This window comes from Balaenoptera borealis, assembly GCF_965194805.1.
Source record: "Balaenoptera borealis genome assembly, chromosome: 1".
NCBI lineage: Eukaryota > Metazoa > Chordata > Mammalia > Artiodactyla > Balaenopteridae > Balaenoptera > Balaenoptera borealis.
Genome location: NC_138860.1, coordinates 172,563,391 through 172,581,303, shown reverse-complemented (window position 1 = coordinate 172,581,303; position 17,913 = coordinate 172,563,391). Strand labels below are relative to the sequence as shown.

At 42.6% G+C, this 17,913-nt stretch overlaps 1 protein-coding gene and 1 pseudogene across 2 annotated transcripts in view; both read left to right on the top strand.

Annotated features, from left to right (window-relative positions):
• The first annotated feature begins 2,439 nt into the window (after positions 1-2,439).
• FAM76A (family with sequence similarity 76 member A) overlaps positions 2,440-17,913 on the top strand; it is a 28,754-nt gene continuing 13,280 nt past the window's right edge. Inside the window, exons 1-5 of the mRNA XM_082348640.1 lie at positions 2,440-2,684; positions 3,986-4,050; positions 7,088-7,142; positions 7,903-8,055; positions 12,843-13,000. Coding sequence (XP_082204766.1) covers positions 2,604-2,684; positions 3,986-4,050; positions 7,088-7,142; positions 7,903-8,055; positions 12,843-13,000 — 512 coding nt within the window. The 5' untranslated portion in view covers positions 2,440-2,603. The remainder of the gene's footprint in view (positions 2,685-3,985; positions 4,051-7,087; positions 7,143-7,902; positions 8,056-12,842; positions 13,001-17,913) is intronic.
• LOC309608631 (small ribosomal subunit protein eS6-like) lies at positions 13,009-17,880 on the top strand (annotated as a pseudogene). The gene is made up of 2 exons: positions 13,009-15,066; positions 15,429-17,880. The product of its transcript is annotated as a small ribosomal subunit protein eS6-like (transcript).

The following is a 17,913-nucleotide window of genomic DNA, read 5'->3' as shown; positions in this document are numbered from 1 at the left end:
CCTTTCCCTCTGCCCAGAACATTCTTGGCTAAGTCATATGTCTAAGTCCTTCTCAACCTTCAGGTCTTGGCATCCCCTGGCCTTCTCTCTACCCAAGTGACTCCCCCTACCTTCTCCCTATCCCAATTTTGTTCTTTATCCCTGCAGCATGTTTATTCGTTTATAGTCCTTGCTATTTAACTGTCTTTGCCACTAGACTGTTGGCTTCACAAGGGCAGGGATCACATCTGTTTTACACAACAGCGTATCCCCAGTGCCTAAGCCAGAACCTGGCACATAGTAAATATGTAAATATTTGTTGAATGAATGGATTAATTAGCCCTGCACTGGGTGATACAGAGGACCCAGATATGGTCTTTCTGTTCCATAATGCCATAATCTGATGGATGAAAAAGAAGTAGATAGGTAATTGCAAAACTGGTAAATAATATAGTAGAGACCAGAACTGGAGGCAGTAGAAACACAGAGAGGCCCATACCCATTGTGGAGTATGCGTGTGAGCAGAGAGGAGGCTGTGTTTCCATGATCGATGGCACCAGCATCTCCCTAGAAGAAATTCGGTTTCTCCTAATAGCATTCATTTAGTGTACCAAGTTCCATGTACTGTTTCTTGTTTGTTTGTTTTTAATATGCCCAAAGTCATACAACTTCTAAGTGATAGAGTTGGGATTCAAAGCCAGGCAGTCTGGCTCCCAAACCTGCATCTTTTAAAAAATTTTTTAAATTAAATTAAATTAAATTTTTGTTTATTTATTTATTTTGGCTGAGCCATGTGGCGGCTTGCAGGATCTTAGTTCCCCAACCAGGGATCAAACCCAGGCCCCCCTGCAGTGGAAGCACAGAATCCAAACCACTGGACTGCCAGGGAATTCCCTGCATCCTTTTTTAAAAAAAAATAATTTGAGGTGAAATTCACATAATATAAAATTCATCATTTTAAAGTGAACAATTCAGTGGCAGTTAGTACATTCACAATGTTGTGCAACCATCACCTCTATCTAGTTCCAAAACATTTCCATCATTCCAAAGTAAAACCCCTTACCCAGGAAGCAGTTTCCCATTACCCTCCATGTACTGTTTTTGATCCCCACAATGACCCAATTGTACAATTGAGGAAAGAGGCTCTGAGAAATTCAGCTATAGTGAGAAGTTCAGAAGTTCAAGGTTACCTAGCTAGTAGAAGTGGAGCAGTGATTTTGAACCTTTGTTTTCTGACCCCAGAGTCTAAATCTTTGATTAATACACATCTTTGGGCAAAGTCACAAGTAGGGGGCTGGATTTGGGTATCAAAGAGTAAATTTGGGGGGGCACGGATATATAAGCCATAAATGCGCCCTCCGTTGTTAAAAAACGCACGTTTAGGTAAAATTGCAATTAGCATGGCTCAGGTGAGCAGAGTCAAAAGTAAGAGCAGCTATAGGGCAGAGACCTGGAAAGGTCAGCACTGCAGGAAGCTTTGCCAAAGCCTCAAGAACAAGAAATTTGTAATTCCTTGGACAGCCCCTAGATGCACTAGGCTGGGACCTGAAAAGAGGCAGAGTAGCTGGGAGGGTGTGGCTTGCCTTCCGGTGGCCGGACCTAACCAGGAAATGCCAGGGAGTTGTTCGACAGAGAAGCTGAGGGTGCAACTGGATTAGACACAGTAGTTCGACAGAGAAGCTGAGGGTGCAACTGGATTAGACACAGTAGTTCGACAGAGAAGCTGAGGGTGCAACTGGATTAGACACAGTAGGAAGCAGTCCTCAGGCCAACTGCATCCCACTCAGAGGGGGCCTCCAGGGCACGAGGACTCTCAGGGATGGAGGGCCTCGCCTTAGTATCCGTCTTCTCCTTCCTGGAGGAGCTGTCATCACTCTAGCACCCCTCTTCCACAAAATAGGGGTGCTCTCTCTGGGGCTTCTTTCTCTCTGGAGGTCAGGGACCCTAGAGGTCCCTCTTTTTTAGGGATCTCAGACAGAGGGCATCCCTCTAAGTTGCCTCTCACGTTTCCTCTCCTCACTCGAGTGAGGGCTGTGCGGGCCCCTCCTACCCCGACGTTGGAGGCGTTTTCTCATAAGCCCCCATCTTCTTCAGGCTCGGGGTGGCGGCCAAGTTCTAGTTCAACAATGCACCGCGCTCGGCTCAACCAGCTGCGAGAGGGCAACTCCATGGAAACCAAAACATCACAACTCCGTGGAGATATCGCGAGAAGTACGGTTGCTCCAGCTGTGCGAGAGGAGGAGCGAGGGCGGGAACAGAGAGCGAAGTGGGAGGAGCCTAGGCACTTCAGAGGTTCCCCCGCGGGAGACCTTCCCTCCCAGCGGCGCCCCCTCGTGACTGCGCTTTACATAATCGAGGCCGCGCGCGTCATAAGTGGCGTACTCCAGTCCAGACCGAATCAGAGTCGTAAGAAGCTCCGTGTTCCGCCCCTTCCTCCTTGATAGACGTCAAAATGAACCTGTGAACGGGCGCCCAGCGCCGCCGCGCCCGCCTTGGTCCGCCCGCACCCGAGGACCCGCCCGCCTGCCGCAGCCCGCAGCCTGCCGCCGCCAGGTTGTGCTTCAGACTGTCAGATAAAGCGGCGGGCCGGGCCGGTAGGGCTGTGAGCACGGCCCGGGCCGGACATGGCGGCGCTCTACGCCTGCACCAAGTGCCACCAGCGCTTCCCCTTCGAGGCGCTGTCTCAGGGGCAGCAGCTGTGCAAGGTGCGCGGGCTGGGGCGGCAGCCGGGAACTGGGACGCTGGAGGCGCGGCCCGGAGCTCCCGGTTCTGTGGGGACGCCCGGCGGGGTCCCCCGGGCAGGGCGTGGCAGGCCTGCCTAGCTGAGGAACCGCACCCGCTCCGCCGGGGGCTGGCGGGGCACGTGGGGGAGACCCGGGCCGTGTCCAGGCCCCAGCGGCCGGCGTGTCCGGGTGCTTAGCAACCGCGAGGGATTGTTCTCGAACCCCGTGAGGTCGGGGGAGGGGACAGCTGGTCCCCCGCTCGCCCTCGACCAGCCGCGGCGGAGATCCCTCTTGGGCTGGCTTCCCCCCGCGCCGGGGTCTGCCGGGTTTCAGGCTTAGGGACCTCCTGCCCCGCCTGGGACAGAACTCCAGAGTTGGGTGCTGTCTGGGACGATCGTGTCGAACTCGGGCGCCTCACGGGCACTTTTCAGCCAGTCCCAGAGTCAGAGGTAGCCAGGCTTTATAATAAAGCCCCACAGTCAAACGCACGAAGCAAAAGGATGATATTTCAGCTTCTAGTTAGTGACCTTCTGCCCTCGCCGTAACCAGCTGCTGATCAGTTTTTACCCCTGAAGGTCCAAGTTCTCTTTTTTTCTTTTAAGTTGCTTCATCTTGCTTTGCCTATTTAAATGAATAGAGGTGCTGTGAAGCGACAGTTAAAAGTCACCAAGCCGGCTGGAGAGTGATGTTGAGATATCTCCAGATAATCCAGAGTTTGTGTCTCTGGTATGGCTAACTCATAATTGTGTGTCATCATTGCCTCCAATGGCCATGACTTTGTCTCTTTTTGTTTACTAGGTATGAGAGAGCTCAAAAAGTCAAATGTCTGAATGCCTTTTTGGCCTTAAAAAAATACATATTTGATTATATGTTTGTGTATTTATTTATTTATTTATTTATTTTAAGGGAGTTTTATATACGTAAGCAATAATGATTTTAATTCAGTGCTTTGGTTTCACAAGTGAACCTGCTCAAAAATCACAGTGGCGGAGGCAGAACTGGACTAGAATCCAGGGCTTCTCATTCCCTAGGTCTGAGGCTTATTCATACCTTTGTTTTACAATTTATGACTAGTTCCATATAAATTCTTACTTAACTCCCACATCAATGCAGGGTGGTGGTGCCAGTTTTACAGACAAAAAAAATTAGTCCCAGAAAGTTTAAGTGACTCACTCAAGCACAATGGCTATGCTTGGAATAGTACCCAGGTCTTCTGCCTCCTACTGAAGACTCTCTCCATTTCTGACTGCCTTTTAAAATTATATCCTCATTTCATATTTCAGGAATGTCGGATTGCACACCCTGTTGTGAAGTGCACCTACTGTAGGACTGAGTACCAGCAGGAGAGGTACAGTTTTCGTTGACCATGAAAGATGCTAATAGACTTTTCTTTTAAAATCTGTAATCGATTGCATTTCAATATACAGATCTGTAGTCAGTTGCATTGTAATATATAGATCTGTAATCAATTGCATTATACACAGATTCTGCCATTTCCTGTTATAACACAATGGAGGTAAAATACACATATTGTTCCCTAGTTATTCATTAATTGCTTAAATTATTAGTTACTTATTTTTCACATCCTTGATAATTTTATATTGTGGGGTTTTTAAAAATTTATTTATTTATTTATTTATTTATTTATTTATTTTTGGCTGCATCGGGTCTTCGTTGCTGTGCGCAGGCTTCTCATTGTGGTGACTTCTCTTGCTGTGGAGCACGGTCTCTGGGCACGCGGTCTTCAGTAGTTGGGGCTTGCTGGCTTCAGTAGTTGGGGCTCACAGGCTCTAGAGCACAGGCTCAGTAGTTGTGGCCCATGGGCTTAGTTGCTTCGTGGCATGTGGGATCTTCCCGGACCAGGGATCAAACCCGTGTCCCAGGGAAGCCCTATATTATGGTTTTGACATTTTTGACACTAAGAAACCAACCCCACAACAGTAAAACATGAGGCTTGTGCTCTAGTATGTTTATATGCAGAGTTTGAAGAATTTATAAGCCAAAAGAAGATACTTTTGAAAATGTGACAATCTGACAAAGAGTTTGTTACCCCTAGTCACATTTGAAAAAACTCACTTGCCTTTACACTTGCCTTGTGTGAATCTCATTTTGAAAAGTGTGAAAAATATTTAGGTGTGAATGAACACACATCTTTGGGGGACTTTTTAATAGCAGCAAGGTGGTTTATTGGTATAGTAAGTTAAACTTTTGGGGAACCGTGGCTGTAGGTAATATTGCCTTAAGCAGGATGGGGTCTGTTTGCCAGCTCACACATGGACCCAGAAGCCTAATTTCAGTCAGCTTCATTTCAATTCTAGGAATATTTTCCCTGACATTTCGTTATGTATATTTTCAAAGAAAAAAAAAGCTAAAAAAACTAGATAGTTGGGGCTTCCCTGGTGGCGCAGTGGTTGAGAATCTGCCTGCCAATGCAGGGGACACGGGTTCGAGCCCTGGTCTGGGAAGATCCCATATGCCGTGGGGCAACTAGGCCCGTGAGCCACAATTACTGAGCCTGCGCGTCTGGAGTGTGTGCTCCGCAACAAGAGAGGCTGCGATAGTGAGAGGCCCGTGCACCGCGATGAAGAGTGGCCCCCGCTTGCCGCAACTGGAGAAAGCCCTCGCACAGAAACTAAGACCCAACACAGCCATAAATAAATAAAAATTAAAAAAAAAAAACTAGATAGTAAACACTCATCTACTCACTACTTAGCTTCTACAATTTACATTTACTATATTTGCATCTATCCATCTCTCTATCCATCAGTGTATTAATCCATCATATTTGCGATGCAGTTTAAAGTTGTGGACATCAGTGTACTCGACCCTAAACACTTCAGCACGCATATCATTAACTTAGAGTTCAATATTTGTTTATGGTTTCTAAATTTTTTTAGAGGTAAAATTTGCACACATTGAAATGCTCAAATCTTAAGTGCATCATTCGATGAGTTTTACAAACAGTATGTATCTGTGTAATGAAACACACAGAATATACTCTGGAAGGTTTATATTTTAGCTTTTACATTTAGGCCTATGATCCCTTTCAAATTTATTTCTGTGTGTAGGGTGAGATTTGAAGTTTAACCCTTAATTCACACCATACATAAAAATTAATTCAAGATGGATTATAGAAATAGGTTTTTTGCATTTTTTTTCTAAGATGTCAAGAGCATTTGTATATATTGATATATATGTCCCACTCCTTGAGTAATAAATCTAAAATAAACCCAAATGTTCAACATCACAGAATCACTGATGCTGATCCTCTTTCTAGAGGTCTCTTTCAATGTACTTCAGTTCCTGAACTGCCTTTTTTTTTTCTTTTTGGCCACCCTGTGGCTTGTTGGATCTTAGTTCCCCACTAGGGATTGAACCCGGGCCACGGCAGTGGAAGTGCTGAGACCTAACCACTGGACCCCACTGGACCACCAGGGAAGTCCCTGAACTGCCTTTTTAAAATGGCAGAAAATTGCCCTGGGAAATATTTTGTTTGAATATCTCATTTTAATTTAATGTTTTTTACTTTGAGGTTTTTCTTTTGTCTTTTAAGTTTATAGTCACTTCGATAGGAATTGTATGGGAAAAAAATCACAAAGTAGCGATATACTGGATTTTTATGTGATTTTGTTTTTAGCCCCCAAATATTGTTTAAACTGTTCTTAAACATCAAGCATTTGTTTGTACCTCCCTTTGTGAAGGGTTAGACTTTATTTGAAGATAATTTTTTTTCCCCAAGGCAGTTTATCAGTTTAGGCATGTAGGTAATATGACTTGGATCTTCACAAGGGAAAGGGCGTGTTTATTTTTGTCAGTGCTTAGCTCTTAGAGAAATTGGAAATATTGAAAAAATATTTGGTGTTAGCATCTATTTCCCCACATTGGGGATTTTCATATACTTTTACTTACAGAGGAGAACATAGACAGAGTAAGGTCAACATGGATAGAGTCTCTGAGCTTAGATCCCAAAGACAAATACTTTACTCTTCATCTCAAATTTCTCAGCTGGTCGTCTGAATTGAGGAGAATTAATTTCTTTTCTGCTAGTCCATTTTGGTCTAACATAATATTCTTTTGAGGGTCCTTTGCATATCTGATAATTTTACTTAGTGGTACTTGGAGATGTCATAATCAGAAATAACTCACTCTCCATTTTAACCAAAGCCTCCTTGTATTTGAGCTAATAAAATTTATAACTACAGAATAATTAAAAGAGTTACTGGCCAGATACTCACCCTTCAGTTAATCAAATGTCCAAACCATATTCCACCTTGGCACTTAGTAATGAACAAATTCCTTGGACTTAAGGAAGAATCAGTTTTCAGATGTTGTAAGTAAAATGATTTTTTTCTTATAAAGCCTTGTGTCTCTTTCTTCCTTAACAGTAAAACCAATACAATATGCAAGAAATGTGCTCAGAATGTGCAGTTGTATGGAACGGTAAGTAGGGTTTCTCTGTACCTAACAGTGAGTAGTCAGGTCTCTTGGGACCTTACATTCTGTGGACTATTAATATAATTACAATATTTTTATTAGAAGACCTAGTTATGTGTAAAAATGTTCTCAGAAAAATTTATGTAGTGTTTTAGCTTTCAAACTTAGCTAATACTTAGTATTAAGGAGTTCTGTGTTTATAGTCACTGTGGCAGGATTGTGATTATAATTTTCCTTGAGAAGCTTCAGTAACCAGTATGTAAAGAGAAGGGGAATGATGAATCCTATGACGTGACCTCTTTGTTTGGTAACAGTTGACTATTCATTTTGATGAATGATTTTTTTTTCTTTCAGTGTTAGGGTTCAGCATACTGTGTCCTTGCAGGCATTCTCCCCACATGTTTATACACTGATAACGTCAAAGAGGCCTTTTCAGAAATTTGGACACACTTGCTCATTTCTCCAAGAGCTGGTTCTGTTGAATTGGTTAGAGAAGTCCCAGCATATATGCTAATGGCTTTTTGTTATTTGTTTGTTTATTTATTTAAAAATCAATAGCCCTGTGCGGAAAAACACTTTACATGGTGTTAGGAATTGGGCTTTATTGGATCAGTGTAAAAGGAAATTTATGAAGTTGGGAATGCATGTTTACCATGACTAATGAACTATGTATAATAGAAATCATTGCTTTAAAAAATGCACTGGAAAAAAAAATGCACTGGTATTTTACAATATACTTACTTGACACTTTTTTTTTCTCTTTAAGCCCAAACCTTGTCAGTATTGCAACATAATTGCAGCATTTATTGGCAACAAATGCCAGCGCTGCACAAATTCAGAGAAGAAGTATGGACCACCATATTCTTGTGAACAGTGCAAGCAGCAGTGTGCATTTGACAGGAAAGATGATAGAAAGAAGGTAAATCTCTGTGTTTTTCTTGATATTTTTTTCTTTCAGAGAAATTAAGGTGGGCCAGTTGTGTTAAAAAGACATATAACCAACATTGATTTCTCAGTTCCTCTCCAAATTCTGTTATTGACTTTGAAGAAGATATTCAGCCTTTGTTTTCTTCATTTATCAAATGTGGACCATTGTATTCTAACATTTCGTAGGTTAGTATTTCATGAGAATTTGAATTACAGTGTTCAACATCCCTTGTAAGTGAAGTGGTGATTGGCAAAATTTTACAAAACTCTTTAAAGGAGAGATTGTGACTTAAGCAGGATATAGTCTATTACCAGTTTTACTATCTTTTGAAGTTAAAGACCACAAGAAGATGATATAGATAAACCTCTATGTGGAATGATGGTACCTTGGTGGAATTAAAATGGTTTAGATTTGGTCTGTTTAAAACCCTCCAGTGGCTTCCACTTGCACTTAGAATGAAACCCAAAATCCTTCCATAGCCTGCAAGGTCCATACCTGACTCTCAGTCTCATCTTCCATCACACTCCCCTCCTCTTCCCTTGGTCCAGCCACACTGGCCACCTTTCAGTCCTTCAGATATGCCAGTCTCATTTCCACCTTTGTGCCGGCTGGATTTGCCTGATACACAGCCTTCTCCAGAGTGTCATAACTGGTTCCTTGTGTCAAGTCTCAGCTCAATTGCCAGCTTCTCACAGAGACCTTCTTTACTAACTCCCCTAGTCACTCTATCATAGTACCCTGTTTATTGTCTTCATAGCATGTAACGTTATGAGAAATTATCTTGTTTGTTTACATGTTTGTCCACTCCCACTAGAGTATGAGCTCTTTGTCCATCTTGTTTTCATGCTGTATTACCAGCAGCCTGGCACATAGTAGGTACTCGATAAATATTTTTTGAATGAAAGAATGTAGTACAGAAACTCTCAGTGTCCAGAGATGCTTTTCAGAGATGCTTAGGCTCTCAAAAGCTGATTCGTGGTAACCAAATTCATTAATTTACAATGGGAGGAAGTAACTTTCCAGTGACCAGAATACTCCTGCCTGCCAACCAGGGCACCTCTTCCCTGAATCAAGATACTAGAGAAGCTGAATTAGTAATCAGAAGGTAACATATAATAATAGTTGGAGCACAAGCTTTCTAGTCCCATAGAGCGGGGTTCCAGCCCACTTCTGGCTTAGCTGAATGATCCTGGGCAAATTATTTACTCCTGTTGTGCATCAGTTTTGTCATCTTTACTGTGGGAATAACAGTAGCTACTTCACAAGGGCATAGGGAGATTTAATTGAGATAGGTATATAAAACAATTTTGAGCCTAGCATATACTATACTTCATTAAATGGTACCTATATTATTATTAATTGGATTACACTAGAATTCATTGTTTCTACTTTCTAGTTACAATCCTATCATAAGAGTTTGCGTATTTGTAGGCATCCTCAATCACCTATTTATAAACTTTAGGAGGACCAAGCTTAGGGATTGAGGGTGGATGATCTGGACTCAGAGTGCCTGGGTTGAAATCTTTGTCTGTCACTTACTTGTTGTGTGACTTTGGGTGAGTTAATCTATCAGTGCCTCAGTTTCCTCATCCGTAAATGAGGCTGATCAGACCTCATCGTTGTTATGAAGGTCAAGTGTAAACCCCTTCAGAAGGAATCTGGCACATGATAAGTACTCAGTGTTATCTATGATTATTTCTTTATGATAGTTTAATTCTGAGAGGGTGATTTTATATTTTTAAAGTTTATTTGTGAAGGAGAGATCTGAAATAAAGTGTCCTGCGGTTCAGTGAGTGATTTTCATGTTTAATGCTGGCTCTCTTTCAGTGCAGTTGCTTTGTTTTCAAACCCTTCTTCAGTGAAAGCTCTTTCCTGGGCAAGGTCTCCTAGAGTTTTTTTGTTTTTTTGTGTTTTTTTTGGCTGCATTGGATCTTCGTTGCTGGGCGCAGGCTTTCTCTAGTTGCAGTGAGTGGGGGCTACTCTTTGTTGCAGTGCGCGGGCTTCTCATTGTGGTGGCTTCTCGTTGCAGAGCACGGGCTCTAGGTGTGCGGGCTTCAGTAGTTGTGGCACGCAGGCTCAGTAGTTGTGGCTTGCGGGCTCTAGAGCGCAGGCTCAGTAGTTGTGGCACACGGGGCTTAGTTGCCCTGTGGCATGTGGGATCTTCCCAGACCAGGGATCAAACCCGTGTCTCCTGCATTGGCAGGCGGATTCTTAACCATTGTGCCACCAGGGAAGTCCTCCTAGAGTATTTTAAAGTCAGATCTTAAGGCCATATCCCATAACCATGAAATGCAGCAAACTGAAGTTTGGTTTCAAAATTCATTTATACATTCGTTAACAAATAATTAGATGCTTATCATGTCTCAGACACTGCTCTGGGTATTGGAAATACACTGATGAACTAAGCAGAAGAGACCTTATTCTCTCAGAGCTTTTATTTATGTGTGTAAGAGATGGATGAGAACAAACAAGGAAATAAATGAACACAGATTTTAGGTGTAAGTGCTATAAGGAAATAAGGTATATGGTGGAGAGTGACTGGGGAGGCCAGTTTAGATTGGGCAATCAGGAGGACCTGCATGGAGATAAAATCTGAGCTGAAACAAGAAAGATGAGAAGGAAGCAGCCATGGGAAGCTCTGGAGGGCAAAGATCCTGGGAAGAGAAACCAGCTATGAAAAGACCCTGAGGCAAGAATGAGCTTGGCAGATGGGAAGAACAGAAAGAAGGCAGAGTGAACAGAGAATGAGATTATAAAGGCAGGCAGAGGCTACATTTAAGTCAACATAGGCTATGGTAAAAAGTTTAGATTTTATATTTTAAGGCGAGAAGAGACATAATCAGATTTACATTTAAGAAGCCCTCTTTGGCAGCTATGTGGAAATGGTTGATCTGGAGAAAAATAGCGAGATCATTTGGGTGGGTCTTGCAGTTGTGACAGGTAAGAATGGCTTTGCTTGGGTGGAAGCAGTGGAGTTGGAAAGAAGTGGATAGATTCAGACTGATGACTTGTTAATAGGTGAGGAGAATGAGGTGCAAAGAGGCTTTTGCTAACAAGATAAATACTTTAGGTAAATGATGGTCTGGCTTACCCATGTTCAAGATGGGGCAGAAGATCTAATTTAGAGGCAAGACATGAAAACTAAGATTCCATAAAATATCAGCACACTCCCTCCCCAACCTGAGTAATTGCAACCAGCTCTGCTGCCCTGCCACTTGTACCAGGCCACCCCACAAACTTAGTTTTGCAATCTGAGTGCTGTACAGAGGCACCCCAGCTTCAGAGGATTGTGGAAGCCCCATTCTGCTTTCCTAGCCCTGTGCCCTGCACCCTGGTGCAGAGCTGCTTCTGCCCAAAGTGATCAACTTTTTCTAAATCAAACAAAGTGTCATGGTAGGCCACCACCAGGGATTGGGGCCCTGGAAGCTACTTGCCCATCAGTCTTTTTCTGGAGACATTTCTTTCCATCTGAGAAAAGATATCCAGCATACCATTTTATGAGCCATTTATAAGGTATTAAAGCTAAAGTATAGGGCTTCCCTGGTGGCGCAGTGGTTAAGAATCCGCCTGCCAGTGCAGGGGACACGGGTTCGAGCCCTGGTCCGGGAAGATCCCACATGCTGCAGAGCAACTAAGCCCGTGCACCACAACTACTGAGCCTGCGAGCCACAACTACTGAGCCCATGTGCCACAACTACTGAAGCCTGCGTGCCTAGAGCCCGTGCTCCACAACAAGAGAAGCCACCGCAATAAGAAGCCCGCGCACCGCAACGAAGAGTAGCCCCCACTCACCACAACTAGAGAAAGCCCCCGCACAGCAACGAAGACCCAGTGCAGCCAAAAATAAATAAATAAATTTTAAAAAAATAAAAGAAAAAAAAAGAAAGCTAAAGTGTAAATTTTTTTTTTTTTTTAATTTTTGGCTGTGTTGGGTCTTCGTTTCTGTGCGAGGGCTTTCTCCAGTTGCGGCGAACGGTGGCCACTCTTCATTGCGGTGCGCGGGCCTCTCACTGTCGTGGCCTCTCTTGTTGCGGAGCACAGGCTTCAGACACGCAGGCTCAGTAGTTGTGGCTCACGGGCCCAGTTGCTCCGTGGCATGTGGGATCTCCCCAGACCAGGGCTCGAACCCGTGTCCCCTGCATTGGCAGGCAGACTCTCAACCACTGCGCCACCAGGGAAGCCTAAAGTGTAAATTTTATGTTTCATCTTCTGTCTTCTCTTTTCCCTGCTGTGTTTTCCTTGATGAGCACCATAGAGATATTTGTGTCTTTTGAAATTCTTATGGGAACTTTGCTCTGGTCTGTGTTAAGTTGAAGAAAAACAGAATAAAAAAATATATAAAATTAGCAGCTCATTTTTATTTTATTTATTTATTTAAAAAATTTTTTGGCCATACCACACAGCATGTGGGATCTTAGTTCCCCACCAGGGATCAAACATGTGCCCCCTGCAGTGGAAGTGTGGAGCCTTAGCCACTGGACCGCCAGGGAAGTCCCCAGCTCCTATTTTATTAAGCAATTTTTATGTACCTTGCACCATGCTTTACCTACATTATGTCACTAGATCCTTGCACCAGCCCTCTGAAGTAGGTACTATTATCCTTCATTTTATAGTTGAAGAAATTGACCCCATGAGTACCCAGCTGACTTCCGTAAGGTCACACAGCTTGTAAGTGGCAGATCTGGACTTAACCAGAGGTTCTAGCTCCTAATACCCATGTTCTCAGCCACTGCACTAGCACATTCCTTCTTCTTTATCTTTGTCTCCTCATCTTTCAGGTAGATGGGAAATTGCTATGCTGGCTGTGCACACTTTCATACAAACGGGTCCTTCAGAAGACCAAAGAGCAGAGGAAGCACCTGAGCAGTTCTTCCCGTGCCAGCCACCAGGAGAAGGAGCAGTACAGTCGACTGAGTGGTGGCAGCCATTATAACAGGTAACCCCGAGATGCATGAGATAGGACTAGAGGTGCTGGGAGGTCAGATGTAATACTCACACAATTAGCCATGGAAGATACCATTTTGTCTAAATTTTCCTATTTTCTCTCTAGTTATTAGTCTATAGAGGGAATCTCCTTTGTCGTATTTTGTAATTCATGTATCATCCAAGGGCCAGAGAGACTTCCATAAGGCATCAGGATTTTCTGACTTGGTTTCTGTTGTGTCTTAAAAGTTTGTGGAACTTACTCTACTTTAACATGTAACGTTCTCCCCTCCGTTAGAGTGGGTTATCTCCCTAGAAGATTGGACATTTCACAGTCTGAGGGATGCAGCTTTTTTATGTATATTGGCTAGGAGATTGATAGATATTCTAGGTTTGTCCTTGTGAGATCCAGTCAAAATGATGTCCTTTCATTATTGTCTTAAGCTTCGTTTCAGGGTATCTGTAGAGTTGTTAAGAGTTCTGGCTTTGGATTGAATCCTGGGTCTGCCAAGTTTTCTGTATGGGATCTTGGGCAAGTTTTTTCATCTGTGAAATGAGGGAAATAATAATATTACCTCATGGAGTTGTTGCAAAAATATATAGTATGTGCATAGTGATTAGTTTTATAACCGGCATATAGGAAGCTTCAATACATTTTAGTTATTCGTTGTTATTATTACCATTGTGATTTTCTTTGTTCATTGCTAAGTACTTTCATGAGCCAGGTTCTCTGCAAGGAATGCAGAGATAAGTAAAAGAATCACGCTGCTATCCAAGAGTATGCAGTCTGGTAGGGAAGACAGACCTGTAATCAAATCATTGCAGGATAATTCGATGGGCATCACAGTGGAAACATGTCAAAATACAGGCATAAGAGGCAGTGGTAATTAACTGCCTTGGGAGGTTAGGGAACGAAAGATCAGAGAAATGCTGGTGTTGGAGCTAGATCTTAGGATGAGTCAGAATCATCAGATAAGGAATGGGCAGAGACATTCTAGGCTGAGGGAATAGCATTTGCAAAGACACGGAGGGCATGAGACCACACGGAACTTGGGAACAGCAAGTCCTTTTATTTTGCTGGAGCTTATGATTGGGAGCTGGAAAATGGGAGGAAAAGGAATCCAGCGGACCTGGTAAGGAGCATGAACTTGATCTTAGTGATCTTAACGGGAAGCCACTGAAAGGATCTATGCAGGAGGGACCAAATCTGCATTTAAAAAAAAATTAACCCAGACTACTGGGGAGAATGCATTGGAGGAAAAAGAGGCTGGGGGCTAGTTAAGAAGCTTTGTTGGTAAGAGTCCAGATAAGAGATGTTAATAGAGAACCTCAACTGAGGCAGTGACACTGAAGAGGCAGATTCAGGAAGATACTTTAGAAGGAGATTTTTGAGTAAATTAGATAATGTGATGAACAGATAGATGGACAGGAGCTGGGTGAGTAAAGGACAATTCTCAGATTTCTTACTTGGGTGAATGGGTAGATCCTTATCTGAGAGAGACTATAGGAAGGGGGAAAAAGAAGTTCAGTTTTGGAAAGTTGAGTTTAAAGCATCAAGAAGAATTATTTAGCTCTTTTTCATGGCACCTTGGAGGTGAACGGCTGCTTCAGGATGAAGCTGAACATCTCTTTCCCAGCCACTGGCTGCCAGAAACTCACTGGAGTGGACTATGAACGCAAACTCTGTACCGTCTATGAGAAATTTATGGCCATGGAAGTTGCTGCTGATGCTCCAGATGAAGAATGGAGGGGTTACGTGGTCCAAATCAGTGGTGAGAATGACAAACAAGGGACCGTGAATCAGGGTGGCGGACCCACGGCCGCGTCTTGCTTGCTACTGAGTAAAAGCATTCCTGTTACAGGCCAAGGAGGACTGGAGAAAGAAAGTGCAGATCTGTACGGGGTTGCATTGTGGATGCCAATCTGAGTGTCCTGAATTTGGTCATTGTGAAAAAAGGGGAGAAGGATATTTCTAGATTTACTGATACAACTGTGCTGCATCGCCTGGGGCCCGAGAGCAAGAATCCGCAAACTTTTTAAGCTCTCTAAAGAAGACGATGGGGCTTCCCTGGTGGCACAGTGGTTAAGAATCTGCCTGCCAATGCAGGGGACACGGGTTCGAGCCCTGCTCTGGGAAGATCCTACATGCCATGGAGCAACTAAGCCTGTGCGCCACAACTACTGAGCCTGCGCTCCAGAGCCCGCGAGCCACAACTACTAAAGCCCACGCGCCTAGAGCTGGTGCCCCGCAACAAGAGAAGCCACCGCAATGAGAAGCCCGCGCACCGCAAGGAAGAGTAGCCCCCGCTCTCCACAACTAGAGAAAAGCCCGCGCGCAGCAACAAAGACCCAAGGCAGCCAAAAATAAAAATAAAGAAATTTATAAAAAAATAAAGAAACAAAAAAAATAAAGAAGATGATGTCTACCATTATGTTGTGAGAAGGCCCTTAAACAAAGAAGGTAAGAAACCTAGGACTAAACCACCCAAAATTCAGTGTCTTGTTGCTCCACATGTTCTGCAACACAAACGTTGGCATATTGCTCTGAAGAAACAGCATACTAAGAAAAATAAGGAAGAGACTGCAGAATATGCTACACTTTTGGCCAAGAGAATGAAGGAGGCCAAAGAAAAATGCAAGGAACAGATTGTCAAGAGACAGAAGCTGTCCTTGGTCAAAAAGAAGACGTTCTAAAGAGTAACAAATAAATAAGATCCGACATCCAAAAAAAAAAAAAAAGAATTATTATTTAGTGGGAGTTTAGCCTAGAAACCTTCAGAGAGGTTTGAACATGAGCCATTGGTAGCACATAAGAGTCAGTGGTAGCAGAGATTATTTTAAAATGTGGATTTCTGTGGCCCTACCCCAGAGTTTAATTCAGTAGAATCTAGGATAGAGTCCAGGAATCTGCTCTGTTTTATAAACATCTCAGATGATTCTGATGCAGGTGATCTGGGGAACATCATTTCTAACCACTAAGATAGATAGTTGTTAAAACCATGCTCTTGAATGACACGACTCAGGTTGGAGGCTGAGAACAGATTCTAGAAGCACTCAAGTAGGATGGAGTGAATATTTGAAAACCAAATATCTGATCAGGGTTAATATCCAAAATATATAAAGGACTCAACAGTATGGTGTTTCCTCAAAAAATTAAAAATAAAACTATCATATGATCCAGCAATCACTCCTAGGTATATATATGAAGGAACTGAAATCAGTATCTCATATAACTTTATTCATAATACCTAAAGCTATGGAAGCAACCTAAATGTCCTTTGAGGGATGAATGGCTAAAGAAAATGTGGTATATACATACAATGGAATATCCAGCCATAAAAAAAAGAAGGAAATCCTGCTATTGCTACAACATAGATAAACCTGGAAGGCATATGCTAAGTGAAGTGAGCCAGAGAGAGAAAGACAAACACCATGTGGTATGACTTTTATGTGGAATCTTAAAAAAAATAAGCTGATTTCATAGAAATAGAGAATAGAATAGTGGTTGCCAGGGGCAGGGGGAGAGGGAAATGGGGAGGTGTAGGTCAAAGGGTACAAACTTTATAAGAAGAAGTAGTTCTGAGGATCTAATGTGTAGCTTAGTGACGATAGTTAATAATACCATATTAATGCTTGAAAGTTGCTGAGAGTAGATCTTAAGCATTCTCATCATTAAAAAAAATAAAAGAGGGAATTCCCTGGGAGTCCAGTGGTTAGGACTCTGTGCTTCCACTGCAGAGGGCATAGGTTCAATCCCTGGTCGGGGAACTAATATCCTGCAAGCCACGTGGTGCAGCCAAAAAATAAAAATAAAATAAAAGAATTAAGTATGCGAGGTGATGGGTGTATTAATTATCTTGATCTGGTAATCATTCTATAATGTACATGTATATCAAATTGTCACCTTGTACACTTTAAATATGTACAATTATATTTGTCAGTTATTCCCTCAATAAAGTCAGGGGGAAAAAGGATGGCATGGTCAGTGGTTTCAAATATTGAAAAGAGACCAAGTAAGAAAAGGTCTGAAACATCCTTTGGGCTTGGCGACTGGACATCCATCAAAGTAAGAGGGTTGCAGACTAGTTTTAGGGGGTCAACTTATTGGGGCTAAAACTGATCTTCAGTGTTGTTGTGGGGACTCAGACACCAGAAGATTCGCAGAAATAGAGTGAGGAAGAAACTGGACTTGGAGTTCAAATTGTCAGCCTGGTGTCTAGTCCCAGCTCACTGCTAACTAGCTGTATATCCCTGGGTAGGTCAGTTAAACTTGATGAGCCTCAGTTTATGCAAAATAGAAAATAAATCCCTTGTATATACCTCACGGTATTTATAAGATGCATGTGAGCAATGAATGTGAAAGTACTTTTTTAAATTGTAAGATAGATTATACTTCTGAGGTTTTATTGACTCTGTTCTCATAGTTATTAATAAAGCAGATATATTAATCAAGGCCAAGAATTTTGGGGGAGGACTATAGAAACGAGCTACCCATGCATCCAAGACCTATGAAATCAAGACTTTGGTGGATTTTGATGATCAAGAATAATTAGCTCTTAGATCTTAGATCAAGGCCACCTGGACATTTCTGCTTGTTGTCTGTTTCACCCCGGACAGCGTGCCCCACCTGACCTCAGAATTGATAGCTTTACCGCCTTTAAGTAACAACACAGGTTCATGTGTGTTCCTTGTGTTATGCTGTATTTTTTAAGTAAAATAAATAAAAGAAAAAAAAGAATAATTAGCTCTTGCATAGAATGGGTACAGTATTACATTGGTCCCATTTGACAAGACTTTCATTGTGATGTTTTATTAATCTTTGATTGTCTAAAGTGTGTGGTATCTCTCTCTCTTTTTTTTTTTTTGCACTAAAAGTCAGAAACACTTTCTACATCTTCAATTCAAAATGAAATCCCAAAGAAAAAA